Here is a 14431-nt window from a genome sequence, read left to right as displayed (position 1 = left end):
GCTACGAAAAGAGAAGCCCTTCTCTCCAAAAATACCGGCTTCTCCTTGCTCAACTTAAAAAGTGTAATTACTAATTTAGCCCTTAGTTAACCCTAATGCATCCTCCCTAATTTTCACTATAAATACCCCATTAGTCTAATTAGAGGAGCATGTTCTTCTTATCAATAATTAGTGTAGTTAATATCAATCAAATCTCTCTTCAATATTGTAATCAAGTTTTAATCAAGTTTTAATCCAAGTTTTAGTTCTTTAATCTCTCTTTTGTTCATCCTTTATTTTGGGTAATTGAAGATTATTTGGGTTATTATTGGGAGATTGACAACCTCTCAATCTAGCATTCAAGTACTTCTATTATTCTTGCTTTATTATTGGAATAATTAGTAGGTATAATCTCTTAATCCCTTTTTAATTATTGCTAATTACTTTCATTTATTCATCATGTTTCATATTGTTGGTATGATTGACAACCTTGCTAGCATGTTCAACATGATAATGAGTGAGTAGTCTCTTAGCTAGGGTTAATGGGTGATTAGGGGAAACCAACATGGGGAATGATTCATGCTTAAATTAATATGCTTTCATATCTTATTTGCTTGCTTGCACTACAAAAAGAAGTGGTCATAGCGACAACAGAATTCCGTCGCAAATTCAATAGAATCCGTCGCTAAATGGGTGTTTGCGACGGAAAATGCGACTGAATCAAGTCATTGCACAATTTAGTAGCAAATCTTGTTGCTTTGCGATGGAAATTGCGTAGCAAAGAGATTAGCGACGGATTTTGCAATGGATTTTGCATTAATTAATTTTGATTAAGTGTGCAATTAACTTTTGTATTCTGTCGCAAATGCTTAAAATTCCGTCGCTAAATTTAATTCATTCCATCGCAAATCTTAAAGATTCCGTTGCAAACTTAATTCATTCCATCGCAAAATTTATTAATTCCATCGCAAAATTTATCAATTCCATCGCAAAATTTATTAATTCCATCGCACATCCTAATTAGTCCGTCGCAAAATTTATTAGTTTCCTCGCAAAACCTAATTATTCCATCGCAAAAGTTTACTCATTCCATTGCAAACTTTAATTATTCCGTCGCAAACTGTATTGTTACAGTCCCAAAATTCGGTTTATGGTACCCTGTACCTGTACCTGTACCTATACCTGTATCAGTTTTTGTCAAGCAACTTGCAATGCTCCAAATTTCCTATAACTCGCCAAGCACACAGAACGACTTGCATAACCAAAAGGGGCTTTTTATACATAAACTTGACCTACATTGTTTTACTGAACCAAAAGTCTTCTCGACAATTCCAACAAACATTATGAGATACTAAATAAGTCTTATACATACATACTCCAAGTCTACTAATTATCTAAAAACAACACAAGCAACTAACAACCTAATATTTGTGTTGCAAAGTCACCCCTATTTCCTCCATTACCCTCATTATCATCATCATGCCTACCAGAGTGAGGTTCGGAGTTGGGATTACATGATTCAGTTGTTATGTGAATACCTTGCGAAGCTAGAGTTTGCTCCAATTGCAACTTCCATTGTTTCATGCTATTCAACTCATTTGTTAGAGCTTGATGTTGAGCGGAAAAGATTACTTACGAATCTGGAGTGTAGGAAGTTGATGATCCACGAGATTTTTACGAGTGATGAAGGTAGGGGCTTGTCATAGTAGCGACTCGTCGCCTTCCCCATGCCCCAAACTTGTCCCTTTTTGTTAAAGCCTTTTGCCGACTCAATATATATTTCATCATCATCAATTTCTTCCTCGGTACAAGTCTCTAGCAAGGCATCCTTTTTTTTCTTGATTGTGTCCTGGAAGAAGTTTTACACAATTAACAAAAACTTACGGAAAACAAAAGCTGTCTTTTACAGTAAGTAGGTGTGATAATGTAAAGTTCAATAAACTTACAAGGAGTTCGGATACTTCGTCACACACGTAACCCCCTGCTCTTTTTGTTTTAGACTTCTTCATAAGCTCTTCAGGACGTGGTAGTGAAAGGCCTCCCTTTTCATTACACTTCAAAACAAATAAATAGACCATATGTTATCAACATTTATAAAATAGAGTAAATAAATGCATCATGGGACAGACCCAAGTCATGACAGTCCAGCCTGATAACATGGGTCTAGCATAATCGAACTTTAAGATGAATAAATAAAGTTTTCAATTTGGTAAAAATGTGGATTTTCTAACTTTGGATTAAAATTTCTTAAGCTTTTTGGAAGATCTTACTATTAGAATATAAAATCGGGACTCCAACCATCGATGAGCGTTTCTTTGTTCAAGGCTCAATCCTTGGTAAAACGTATAGCTAAAGCATCAACAATAACATTAGAATTACGCGAATAATAGGTGATGTTACAAAATTATGGAGTGCATTGATGGCAGCTAGACAGATTGATGAGTAGATGAATGATTTCGTAATGGTTGAAGCAATTTGTAAAGCATCTCTAATGGCCAATACTTCGCTCATGAAAGGTTAGGAACTTTAGGAAGCCTGCTAGATTGGGTCTTAAGGGTAGTGGGAAGGGTAGATTAGTCCATACAAATTTTTAAAAAATGGCAAAATTAAATTGGAGACAAAAAAAGGAGTAATATATTAAATATCAGCCAAACAAATTAAATAGGGGTAAATTGCACCAATAGTTAAAGTAATGGGGTTGATTTGCACTTGTTAAAAGTTATGGGGGTGAAATGCACATAGTGTCAAACGTACGGGGCTTATTTGTCACTTCCCCGCATTTTAAAATATTAAAACAATACAATGACAACGGATAATCCTTCAACGTCTACTTTAAAGATGCAGTAAGGCAGGAGGAGTTCAGTTCAAGATGCGGCATGAAGCAGAAGCATTTAGTTCTAAAACGTTAAGAAAAAGATGATATGGGAAGTGGGATGTATGCTTTTAAATACAAACTAATCGCTAGTGTAATTATATAGAGTACAAGTGTGTAAAATTATATAAAATCAACAAATGATGTATACATTTACCAAAATTTTGATTCTCAAAATATGATCACTAATGGATCTGATTTTATAGCAACATTACGCCAATCCCTCAAGATCGGTTTAAGGAGAGATCAGTTTTAGGAAGCCTTACACAGTTACCCCTATATTAGCTGTTTTTACATGACCACGCCATGACCGTGAAGGGTAGTAGTTCATGAAATTAACGTTCATCCCAGTAAGAAATTTGCACATATGGGAAGTGGGAATTACAAGGGTATTAATAGAAGCTCTTAGCAGGATATGTGTTCCTTTTCTATATTTTTCAATACAATAGAGGGTTGCTATAGAGCGTTGCTGAAAGAAAGGTACAAGCAATTAAGTTATATACATACCAGTTTGTCCATATCTTTGGATAGAGTTTAACCTTCCCATGGTATGAGTACCGGGGCTTTTCCATTCTTGCCTTTTGATGCGCGATTTATCTTGGATTTATCTCGAGGATCTTAAATGGCTGCATTTTATTATGCCGTTACCTATATATTTTAAGTTAATTAAAATATAAATTTATTCTATATATACTATATATACCTCTGTGGCTCTATAAGCCATCATCTCTCGCCTTCACCTGAAGCTTCCATCCAAGTATTTTTAGCTCTCATTTGCTCGGTGACTAAATCCCTTATCCTCTAGTTACAAAAATCGCAAATCCGGCCTTAACTTCAGGTTCGCGATACTTTTGATACTTGAATTGAGTCTACAAGAACATTAAGTGACATTAGTTGTAATAATAAATTGAAAGTATGAGTCAGCACTAAATACAAGAATGAAGCTGAAAATCATTGGTGTACGAGACATCTCCAACCGCTACTTATGCCAAAATGCTACATATCAGAATGCATTATTATTCGGTTTAGTCGTGCTTGGAATTGTTATGTGGGCTAGTATAGGGAGGGGCCTTACTCCTGCGTAAAATAAAGTACAACGTTAGTAAAAATTTAAAAGCTAGAAAATAAAATACGACCTTGAATCTATTCCACCAAGCTTCTTTCTGCTCGGGTGTTGCTGCATAATAAGAAGGGGTAAATTTATCAAACTTGCCCACAACTGCCTCTCTTGCGGCTTTCTTCACTTGATCGGCATGAAACCTATAATAAAGTTAATGAATTAAGAAATAAGAAACATAATAGAGTTATAAATGGCTAAATAGCAAAAGAGAATACTTTGCTGCCCAGCTGCCCAGGGATATGAATGGTTAGGAAATAAATATCCGAGGGTGGACTGGTGGCATATTTTAACTAGATTCCAAGCTAGAAAAAATGCTAAATTATGTGCCAGGGAGATAGGCTAGGAGCCTCAGCTAGAGTTGTGAAGCAAATAAAGGCAGAATTAACGATGAAATGGAGAGGTTGTGTTCATAAACCTCTCACATTTTAGCAAAATAAAAAAAAAACAAAGTTGTTAAATACTAGTATATAAAAAGATGTACCAGAGGCCAAAAGGGTCCAACACTGGTAGATCTAAGCTTTCATTTATCCATCGAGTAAGTTCTTCCTCCTCTGCGATCTGATGGCTGCCCCCGCCATTTATTAACCTTGTACCTGGACCTACCATTTTTAATGTCTTCAAATTTGAACATTGTTAGATACAATACAACATAATAAGGCAAAACGATGTAAATAAATAGACATCAATTATTAATCATCTAAGTTGATCACCAAACAGCGTAAGATCACACTCAGAATTAACATAACCAAGAAAATATGCAATATTCACTTCAAATGTCTACATTTTGCAACAAAGGGCCGAAATTCAAAATACTAGATCAAATCACACAAACACATCCAAGCAACACAGATCATTATCATCGCTAAGCTAGAGATCGTCTTCTTCCTCATCATTATGCTCTAAATCATTATTATCATATTCTGGAAATAGTTCTTCATCCTCTTCAGAAGCACCATCATCTATTTGTTGTTCCAAAACCTCATGGTCATCACTATATTCACCTTCTTCAACATCAAGATTACCCTCAACTACTTCATTCATTATTGAAATCTCCCCAACATCTGAGTAATCGTCATAGTCAGTTTCATTTTCTTGAAGATTGCGATGACAATTTGAAACATGATTGATTATTTCTTCTTGGAAAACAACTTCATCAATGGGAGCTTCAATTTTTGATCTAGCTTTAGTTTTGAACACAACAGACCATTGATCTCTATCTTTTTTTGTGTTTGGGTATGGGGCATAGTAAACTTGTTCGACTTGATATGCCAACACAAAAGGATCATATCTTTGGATATTTCCTATTACGATGAACTTCCACCAGTTTATAATCCTTGTGTACGTTCATACCACGACAAGAATTATCCATCCAATCGCATTTAAATAAGATTGTCTTGTACAAACCATTAGCTCCAGCATAAGACAACTCTATTACTTCATCCAAAATACCATAATAATCTGCGCCTTCTATTGAACTAACACACACTCCATTGTTAATGGTAGATTTTTCTACATCAGTTTTGTGGTTGAATGTGCGAAAATTATACCCATTAATGGAGTAACGATTCCAAGTTCTCACTTGCCTAGACGGTCCCATCGCTAAAGCTCTTAGTAAATCATCATCCAATACACTTACTTGTTGTCTGAACCACCTTGAAAACTCTTTGTCATATTTATTCCAAACATCGACAACAGATATTTGAAGATTTTCTGTACGGATAAAATTTTGGACGCAATCCTGAAGAACCTCACAATTAGACAAGACATACTTATGTGCACAATCATATTCTTTGTCCTCCAATGATCTCACCCTACATTTTCCTGTTGTTCTTCCCATGTGATCTTGGAAAAGTTCCGGCAAAGTTGAGACAACCAAATGCGTTTTGTTGCCAATATCAAGATTTTTTGCTTTTGTATCTATGTGGTCTTCAAAGTAAAAAGAACAAAAATTTGATATCTCTTCTAACAAGTAAGCGTTGCAGATTGAACCTTCAACGTATGCTTTGTTCCCAATTTTCCGTTTCAAGTGATTTAAGAACCTATTCATAGACGAGCATACGTGCACTCTAGTTATTATTTTATAAAAAAAAAAAAAAAAAAAAACAACATTACCCCAGTGCCTCAATGGCTCCCGCAAATTGCGGGGTAAGGGGGGTCGGATGTACGCAGCCTTGCCCTTGCGTTAGCAACACAAAGAGGCTGTTTCCGAATGACCCAAAATGAAAATTGCGTCAAGAACTGCATCGAAGGACCGCTACTTCACAAAAGAAAGAAGGGCAGCCACTTTAGTGAACCATTTTAATTTATTCCATTATAATCCATAACCAAAGAGTAATAAGTCTTTGGCTCCATTGGAAATATGGAAATCTAGTTATTATTTTATACTAAACATAAAATTAAAAGCCTTAAGAAAATGAGTTAAAAGCAATTACCTCTCAAACGGATACATCCACCTATACTGAACAGGGCCACCAACTTTCACTTCATATGGTAAGTGAACAGGTAGATGCTCCATTGAGTTAAAAAATGAAGGCGGAAAAATCATCTCCAGTTTGCAAAGAATCTCTGGAATGTTTTTCTCCGGACAATTACATACATCGTCAACTTTAATGGTTGAGACGCAAAGATCTCTAAAGAATTGACTAATTTCAGTAATTGCATTCCACTCATTTTTCGGCAGTAAGTTCTTTAGAGCAACCGGTAGTAAACGTTCCATGAACACATGACAGTCATGACTTTTCAAACCGTGTAGTGTAAAATCACTCTCATTTACACATCTCCTTAAATCAGAAGCATAACCATCTGGAAACTTCAACTTAGAAATCCATTCGGACAAAACCTTCCTTTTGGCTTGTCGAGAATGAACTTAGGCTCACTTCGTCTTTTACAATATATTTTCGGTCACTTTTGATGATTCATTATAAGCCGTTTTGGTTTTGTTATCCATCACTATGTGAATCAATTGCTCAAAAAAATTCTTCTCAATGTGCATTACATCCAAGTTATGTCGAATTAGTAAAGTTTTCCAATATGGAAGCTCCCAGAATATGCTTCTTTTCCACCAGCCTTCCCTTCTACTCTTCAACATTTTCAACTCAGAATCCGTCCCATTAACTATTGTAGGTAAATGTTCTACACACTCCCATATCTCATCACCATTTAACCTACGTGGTGGGCTGTCAAGTTCAATTTCTGTATTCTTTGAAAAATGTTTGTTGTCCTTCCTAAACGAGTGGTCAGGTGACAAGAACTGACGATGGCAATCAAACCAACACCACTTTCTTCCATTCTTAAGCCAGAAAGACTTATTTCCATTCCCACAATAAGGACATGCTTTTTCACCCGCTGTTCCCCATCCGGATAACATGCCGTAGGCTGGAAAGTCATTAATCGTCCACATAAGTGAAGCTCTGAGTTGAAAGTTCTCTTTCTTAGATACATCATAAGTGAATACCCCTACTTCCCATAATTCTTTCAACTCACGAATGAGTGGTTGCAAAAATACATCTAAATTTTTCTTAGGATTTTTTGGTCCAGGAACAATCAAAGACAGAAATATAAACTGTTTTTTCATACACAACCAAGGGGGTAGGTTATATGGGGTAAGCATGACTGGCCAACAAGAGTACGCCTTGCCAAATTGGCCAAAGGGTGCAAATCCATCTGTGCATAGCCCTAATCGTACATTTCTAGGTTCGCTTGCAAAATCCGGGTGTAGTGCATCAAAATGCTTCCAAGACTCGGCGTCACCGGGGTGAGCGGTGTACCGCTTGCACGGGGATTCTCTGCGTGCCATCTCATTTCCTCGGCTATATGCTTTGTCGCATAAATCCTTTGTAGTCTATGTGTGATTGGGAAATAAGTTAAAACTTTATTAGCAACTTGTTTACCCTTTGAATTTGTCTTGGGTTTGTATCTATCTTGCCCACATTTTTTACATTTAACAAGATGCTTGTCTTCCTCCCAAAAAAGCATACACCCATAAGAACAAACATCAATTTTCTCATGGGGAAGCTCAAGGGCTTTTAGCAACTTTTTGGTTTCATAGAAGTTTGTGGCCATAGCATTATTCTTTGGAAGGATATCACTGACGAAACTAATGAAACCATCAACACATTTATGAGGCAAGTTGAATTCACATTTCAAACTTAATAATCTAGAAGCAGCTTGTAATATAGACACATCGCTCCCCTCACACACACGCTATTCTGCTTTCTTTAACATTTCAAAGAAAGCTTGTACTTCAGGATTTGGAGTCTCGTCTACTTCTATAGCATTAAGGGCCTCCTCCCTTATAGTGTCCACTCTATCACGTAATGCATCATTTACCATATCTTGATAAGGGTTCGTAGGTATATCGGGTTCATCAATTGGAAAATCCTCCCCGTGACACACCCAATTATAATAGTTAACACAGAACCCTTTCTTAAGCAAGTGTGATTTAACTTGAGCCTCATTTAAAAACTTTGTGTTGTTGCACATGGCGCATGGACACCTCATTTTCCCGTTATTCCTTTGAAAAGAATCTTGTTCTTTAGCATGACTAATAAATTCTCTAACACCATTAGCATACTCAATTCTAAGTCTTTTATTAACATCGAGCCTCTCATACATCCATTCTCGCCCTTGCCTCTTCATTACAAATCTAAGCAATAATATAATCAACAAATGTCAAAGCAACAAATAAATAACATACTTTAATAAATAGGGTTATTTAATGATAATACTCTGAACTATTGTACCCCTTCTCAAAATACTTCATACTTTGAATTAACTATAAATACTACCAACTAATACACCCCTTCACTTCTAACAGAATTGCTTTTTTTTTTACCTGATGCAACCGGTAATATGTTAGGCGAGATTAAATGTTTTCTTTATTAAGAAATTCATCTTCTTCCCTTTACCTTTTTTTAATGGATACCGCAAATTTTTCGCAAATTTTTTAATTTATAAATTCTCTACTCTCCTATTTCCCACGTCATCAAGATTATGTTTCCCTTTGCTAGGATACATTTAAGGTATTGCAAGCACGCTTCAATTGACTTAATGGACTGTTGGGATCAAGTATTCCCAGGAATATTGGCTTATATTGATTCACCCCTGATCAATTACGAGATACAAAGCAAGACTTGAATCACAAAATGTCCATCCAGTATCCTTATGTTATGATTAAAGTAAAAGCTAATTAACAATCTGAAGATTAGACCTTTGTCAAGGCATGAAAGGCGACTTGACAATGGACAATATATACACCTTTGCCAGAATTTTATGGAGTATAATTTAATTACCACTCAATTATCTACAACTACTCTCTATTTATTGACTAGTGATACAAATGTTTGTTCATTATATTCCTTAATTAGTTTGAAGATGAGAAAGCAGCTAAAATTCATCCCCCTGAAATAACCACCCCAAAGTATAAAGCTTCCTTCACCTGCTGAATACCCCCGTTAAATAACCATCAAGAACACAACTTGAGGACGATGAGGTGGAATAAAATTGCAAATGAGAGCAGTAACTTGTGAAAAATCAAGCTTAAGAAAATAAATAAATAACACCAGTAATCAATCATGGACGAAATTGATTTATCTTTTAAATTGTGGAATTAATTGACGGCGAAATTAAAATTAGGACTCCTTCACTCATGTTATTTGTGTAGAAAGAGAATTGTGACGATGAAAATCAACATATATAAGGAAGGAAGAAGAAAAGGTAAAAAATTAAGGTAAAAAAGAAGAATTAAAGGGTGAATAAAGAATGAAAAACTAAGTTTTAAACAAGGGTAACCAATCCAACAGGTAGCCCTTCCACCTATTCTATTATGTGGGAGGGGTGTATTAGTCGGGAGTATTCGTAGTTAATTCAAAGTATAGAGTATTTTGAGAAGGGGTGCAATAGTTCAGAATATTCTCATTAAATAACCCTAATAAATAATTAGTATAATAGAATTGCGATTACAGCCTTCATTTTCTAATAGAACACCATTATTTTTTTAACCTGAGATAGCAGGTTAAGTGCATTTAAAGGTCCCACTTTTGCTTCTTTTGTTTTTTACTTCATCTTCGTCCTCCCCTATTTGTGTTCCTGAAATCTTCCCTCTTTCTGCTCTCTCCTTAAAATTTTTTCCATCATTATTTACACTCTTAATTAAAATTTCCTCCATTATCTTCTAATTATCTTTCATTACAATCTAAAAGAGGGGAAAATGAGTAATGTAAAAGCAACAAAGGGTGGAAAGAAGAAAAGTGCAACCTTTACAATTGATTACAAAAAATAAATTGAAAATAAGATCATGGATATTAGAAAAAAAAAAAAGGTTGTAAAAAACCCTCATTTTCCCTATTCCCAAACCCAGGCCAAGACACAAACACAAAACCAAATAAAACTGTGAAAATGTGATAAAAATGGCAAGATTAATTAGTAAACCCAGGTCAATACCCAAACCCAATGCTCAGTCACCTCTGATCAGTACCTCCGACCAACGGCGGCATAACCAGGCCGCGTTCTTGTTGCCTCTAGCCTCTGACCCCCAATTTCAACAACAAAAACCAACTCAATCAGTTTAATGAGTCAACAATCGCCACCCTTAAACAACTCGCCTAAACCCAACCACAACCATACTTCTCATCGATACCAATGTATCATCTCCTACCACCACAACATAGTTTAATGAAGTTTGGGAGAAGAATCTTTAATGGTGTTTTTGAACGATAAATGATGATGGTGATGAATCCTCTGGGAAAAAAAAAAGAGAGAAAAGGAAAGAAAAGTTGATTGTAGAGAACTATTTGATTAATAAGTGAAAATAAGCAAAGTTAATTGATGCACTTCTCTCCTTGCCTCATTCTGCAAATGACGAGAATAAATGAGAATAATTGGGGTTTGAATGATAGACATAGCTTGGAGTTTTTTTTACTCTGAAGGTTAGAAAGTAAAATTTCTACAAATGACAGCATAAGTAAATATGACCCACTCTTGAAGCTTGAATGTATACTTACTTTACTATAAATTTGACAATTAAAATTTGTATACTTTTATGTTTGAGTTAATCTGTTTAGTTAATAACCATTTGACATAACAAGTGACCCTTTAACCATCAACTATAATGGTGCTCCAAACATACTTCAAAGACCGTTTTACAAAAGACTTAATAACGAAAAAGTTTGATATAATTTATAATTGAGAACAATGAATTTCAAAAGTTTATAATTCAATAGTTATAAAGTACTAAAGTATAAGCAATTGCATGTTTCTTAGTATGAAGAGAAGCAATTCTCAAAGGACACATCTGACAAGATGCAATGGCTTGGCTGTGTCATGTCTCGGGTCATACGTCGACTTTATCTTCTTTGTCTACAACTTATTCAGAAGTAGCTGTTGAAATTTGGAAATGCTAAATTGTTTGTTTTGGGTAATACATGAGTTAGTCGAAGACCGCAACTAGTTACTGATCATTCAAGACTAATTATGCTTGTAACTAGACACTTAGAAGACTTGCACAAAATAGAGAAGCAGCAAGGAAAAGCAGGCTTAGAAAAAAGGTTAGTCAATTTTTGTAAGTTCCAGAGTATTATATTAAAGTCTAAATGTCTTATTACAATTAGTCGTTATTACTGTTAGTTAAGCTATCTTATTCAACTAGTACTATATATTATCACTAGTTTTAGACTATATACATTTTTTAATTAATGTAAACAAATGTTAAAATCTACAGGCTTACGTTCAGCAACTAGAATCAAGTAGGATTAACTTGCTCAGCTAGAGCAGAACTTCAAAGAGCCGAGCTCAAGTAAGTCGCTTAACTATTTCTACTACGAGTTGATCTCCTTAAGACGGACTATTTTCGTCTCAAACAATTACACGAGCTTTTGAACCCATGTTACAGCCAAATATGACTACTTTTGGAAAAAAAAAGTTACTAATAAGCTGGACCATTTTTGTTACATTTGACCATAAAATGATCACAAAACCCGTCATATTGTTTTAGAGGAAATGACTCGTCTGAAACAAAAATGTGCGTTCTATGTAATTTTTAAAATTGGTTATTCCGAAACAACTACTCTCGCTCATTAACCAATTACTACCTCACTATTCTTTGGAGTGGTTTTGTGTTGTTGATTAGTATGTAATAATGTACTACACGTAACCCAATCCCTAAAACCAAACCAATATGCCAAAAAACATGGAAAATTCAAATCTTTGTATGAGAAATGAACAAATTACACAAATCCAACTCCTAAAATCAAACAAATATGCCACGAAACATAGAAAGTTCAAATCTTTCTATGAGAAATGGACAAATTACACAAAACACAACTCCAAAACGTGCCAAATTTGAAAGATAACAAACAAGAAGAATACAATAAACAAGAAGAATTTGAAAGACACAAACTTTAGCTCAGATTTCCAAGTTGTAACCACAAATTGAGCAATAGGACAGAATAAATTACTGAAAAAAGGGAATAGAAAGGGAGAAACCGAGAAGGAAAACAGAAAAGAAGAAGTACCGTGGTAGACGGCAACGGAGGATGACCGACGGCGGAGGGCGCAGCGGTAGATGACGGTGAAGGAGAAAGCGAAATTCGTCGATTGATTTGGGGTTTTTTTTGGGATAATGAATTTGGGGTGAATGAATTAGGGAGTGGGCAGGTTATATTTTATTTGTCCGACCGACTGTGTTATTTTGCGATGGAAAATGTAATTTATATTTTAATATTATTATTAATAGTTAGATCAACTTAAATTCCGTCGCAACCTCAGAGAAATTAAAAAATTAAGCTACTTATTAGAGCAGTTAATGGTCCTTTGAAAATTAATTAAACTAATCCGTCGCAAATTCCATCGCAAACATCTGGCGCCATGAAAATTTTACCCCGCCAACAGATGGTAGTAGCAAAATCCGTCGCATATAAGATTTTCCGTCGCAAAGTTACAATTAGCGATGGATTTTGATTCCATCGCAAAAAATCTGTCGCTAGCATAGATTCTTTTTGTAGTGTTGTTTTGATCTCAACTCATGCACATGTTATATTTGATGAAATGCTAAGCCTATGAATCCTTGCATTTACTATCATCTCCTATCTTTTCAATGAGACTTGTAAGACATAACCCAACTCGAGTCTCATTAGACCATGCATGTTGTTGAGTAGGGAAGATTAAGTCGACTTGTAGGTGTTGTACAATCTAATCGATTCGGCTCCGGGACCCAAACTTTCCTAGGATTGTAAGATATAACCCAACTCAATCCATCACAACAATAATTGCTTGCTTATAATTTGAGAACATGTTTGTATGATCATATCCCATGATTCCCCTATGACCCCATGACACCCTAGTGCCTTTAATCAATTGTTTACACCCCTTTAATTCATCTTGCTTGCTTATTTTCATTTGTTATTCTAGTTTAGTAACCTTCTACATCAACCCAATTTGTGACACCCCTTAGACACCACTAGTTACAATAGAAATCTCATTTCAACTCCCGTCCCTTGGGATCCGACCTTTACTTGCCTCTTTACTAATTGTAGAGTTGCTTGTTAAGCTATAAATTGTGTTTTGATTCGACCGTGACAAACGACCACATCTATTTACTTGTGAATACGAAACGGACCGATCACATATATCCCATATCGGACTATTTGTGGGTTAGCCCCGTTCAAGTGGTACCTAAGAAAGGAGGTACCACGGTAGTGACAAATGAAAAGAACGAGGTAATACCCACAAGGAATATCACCGGTTGGCGTATGTGCATTGAAAGTCGAAAATTGAACTCCGCAACAAGAAAGGATCATTTCCCCTACCATTCAGTGACCAAATGCTTGAGAGGTTAGCCTCTAACAAGTTCTTTTGCTACCTTGATGGGTATTCGGGATTCTTTCAGATCCCTATACACCCGGATGACCAACACAAGACCACCTTCACATGCCCTTATGTTACTTTTGCATATAGGAGGATGCCTTTTGGCTTGTGTAATGCCCCCGCCACTTTTCAAAGATGCATGATGAGTGTCTTCTCCGATTACCTAGAGACCATAATGGATGTTTTTATGGATGATTTTAGCGTTTATGGAAAAGACTTTGACTCATGTTTGCATAATCTCTCTCTTGTATTCCAAAAGTGTGAAGATGTTAGTCTTGTTTTAAATTGGGAAAAGTGTCACTTCATGGTCAATGAAGGAATTGTTTTGGGTCATTTAATCTCGGAAAATGGCATCGAAGTCGATAAAGCTAAGTTTGAGGTGATAGAGAAACTCCCACCTCCCGTGAATGTTAGAGAGGTAAGAAGTTTTCTCGGTCACGCGGGTTTCTATCGCCGTTTCATAAAAGATTTCTCAAAAATAGCGAAACCCCTCACTCAACTCTTACTTACAGATGCCCAATTCCATTTCACTGATGAGTGTGTTGAAGCCTTTAATAGAATCAAGGAAGAACTAATCTCGGCACCGATCATTCAACCTC

The 14431-nt window shown here is 35.7% G+C and overlaps 2 protein-coding genes across 2 annotated transcripts; both read right to left on the bottom strand.

The window, feature by feature from the left end:
- Positions 1 to 1310: 1310 nt before the first annotated feature.
- Positions 1311 to 12704, bottom strand: LOC141611598 (uncharacterized). The gene is made up of 6 exons (XM_074430175.1): positions 12482 to 12704; positions 4453 to 4586; positions 3988 to 4111; positions 3555 to 3720; positions 3359 to 3477; positions 1311 to 2033 (listed from the first exon to the last, which is right to left on the bottom strand). Exons 2-4 carry the CDS (start codon positions 4575 to 4577, stop codon positions 3646 to 3648), a joined length of 324 nt encoding a protein of 107 aa, XP_074286276.1. The 5' UTR covers positions 4578 to 4586; positions 12482 to 12704; the 3' UTR covers positions 1311 to 2033; positions 3359 to 3477; positions 3555 to 3645.
- Positions 4839 to 7767, bottom strand: LOC141613344 (uncharacterized). Its single transcript, XM_074432077.1, has 4 exons — positions 6860 to 7767; positions 6404 to 6751; positions 5376 to 6010; positions 4839 to 5272 (listed from the first exon to the last, which is right to left on the bottom strand). The coding sequence occupies exons 1-4, from the start codon at positions 7765 to 7767 to the stop codon at positions 4839 to 4841; spliced, it is 2325 nt and encodes a 774-aa protein (XP_074288178.1).
- Positions 12705 to 14431: the final 1727 nt, after the last annotated feature.

This window comes from Silene latifolia, chromosome 11 (assembly GCF_048544455.1).
Source record: "Silene latifolia isolate original U9 population chromosome 11, ASM4854445v1, whole genome shotgun sequence".
Taxonomy (NCBI): domain Eukaryota; kingdom Viridiplantae; phylum Streptophyta; class Magnoliopsida; order Caryophyllales; family Caryophyllaceae; genus Silene; species Silene latifolia.
This window is presented reverse-complemented; position numbering and strand designations above follow the sequence as displayed.

Coding starts and splice junctions, on each gene's coding strand:
- LOC141611598 (XM_074430175.1), bottom strand. CDS start 4,577: ATGGTAGGTCCAGGTACAAGGTTAATAAATGGCGGGGGCAGCCATCAG. Junction 4,112..4,452: donor TTGGACCCTTTTGGCCTCTG/GTACATCTTTTT, acceptor ACTTTATTATAG/GTTTCATGCCGATCAAGTGA. Junction 3,721..3,987: donor CTTGGTGGAATAGATTCAAG/GTCGTATTTTAT, acceptor ATGTTCTTGTAG/ACTCAATTCAAGTATCAAAA.
- LOC141613344 (XM_074432077.1), bottom strand. CDS start 7,767: ATGGCACGCAGAGAATCCCCGTGCAAGCGGTACACCGCTCACCCCGGT. Junction 6,752..6,859: donor AAAGTGACCGAAAATATATT/GTAAAAGACGAA, acceptor TTCTGATTTAAG/GAGATGTGTAAATGAGAGTG. Junction 5,273..5,375: donor GTCTTATGCTGGAGCTAATG/GTTTGTACAAGA, acceptor TCATCGTAATAG/GAAATATCCAAAGATATGAT.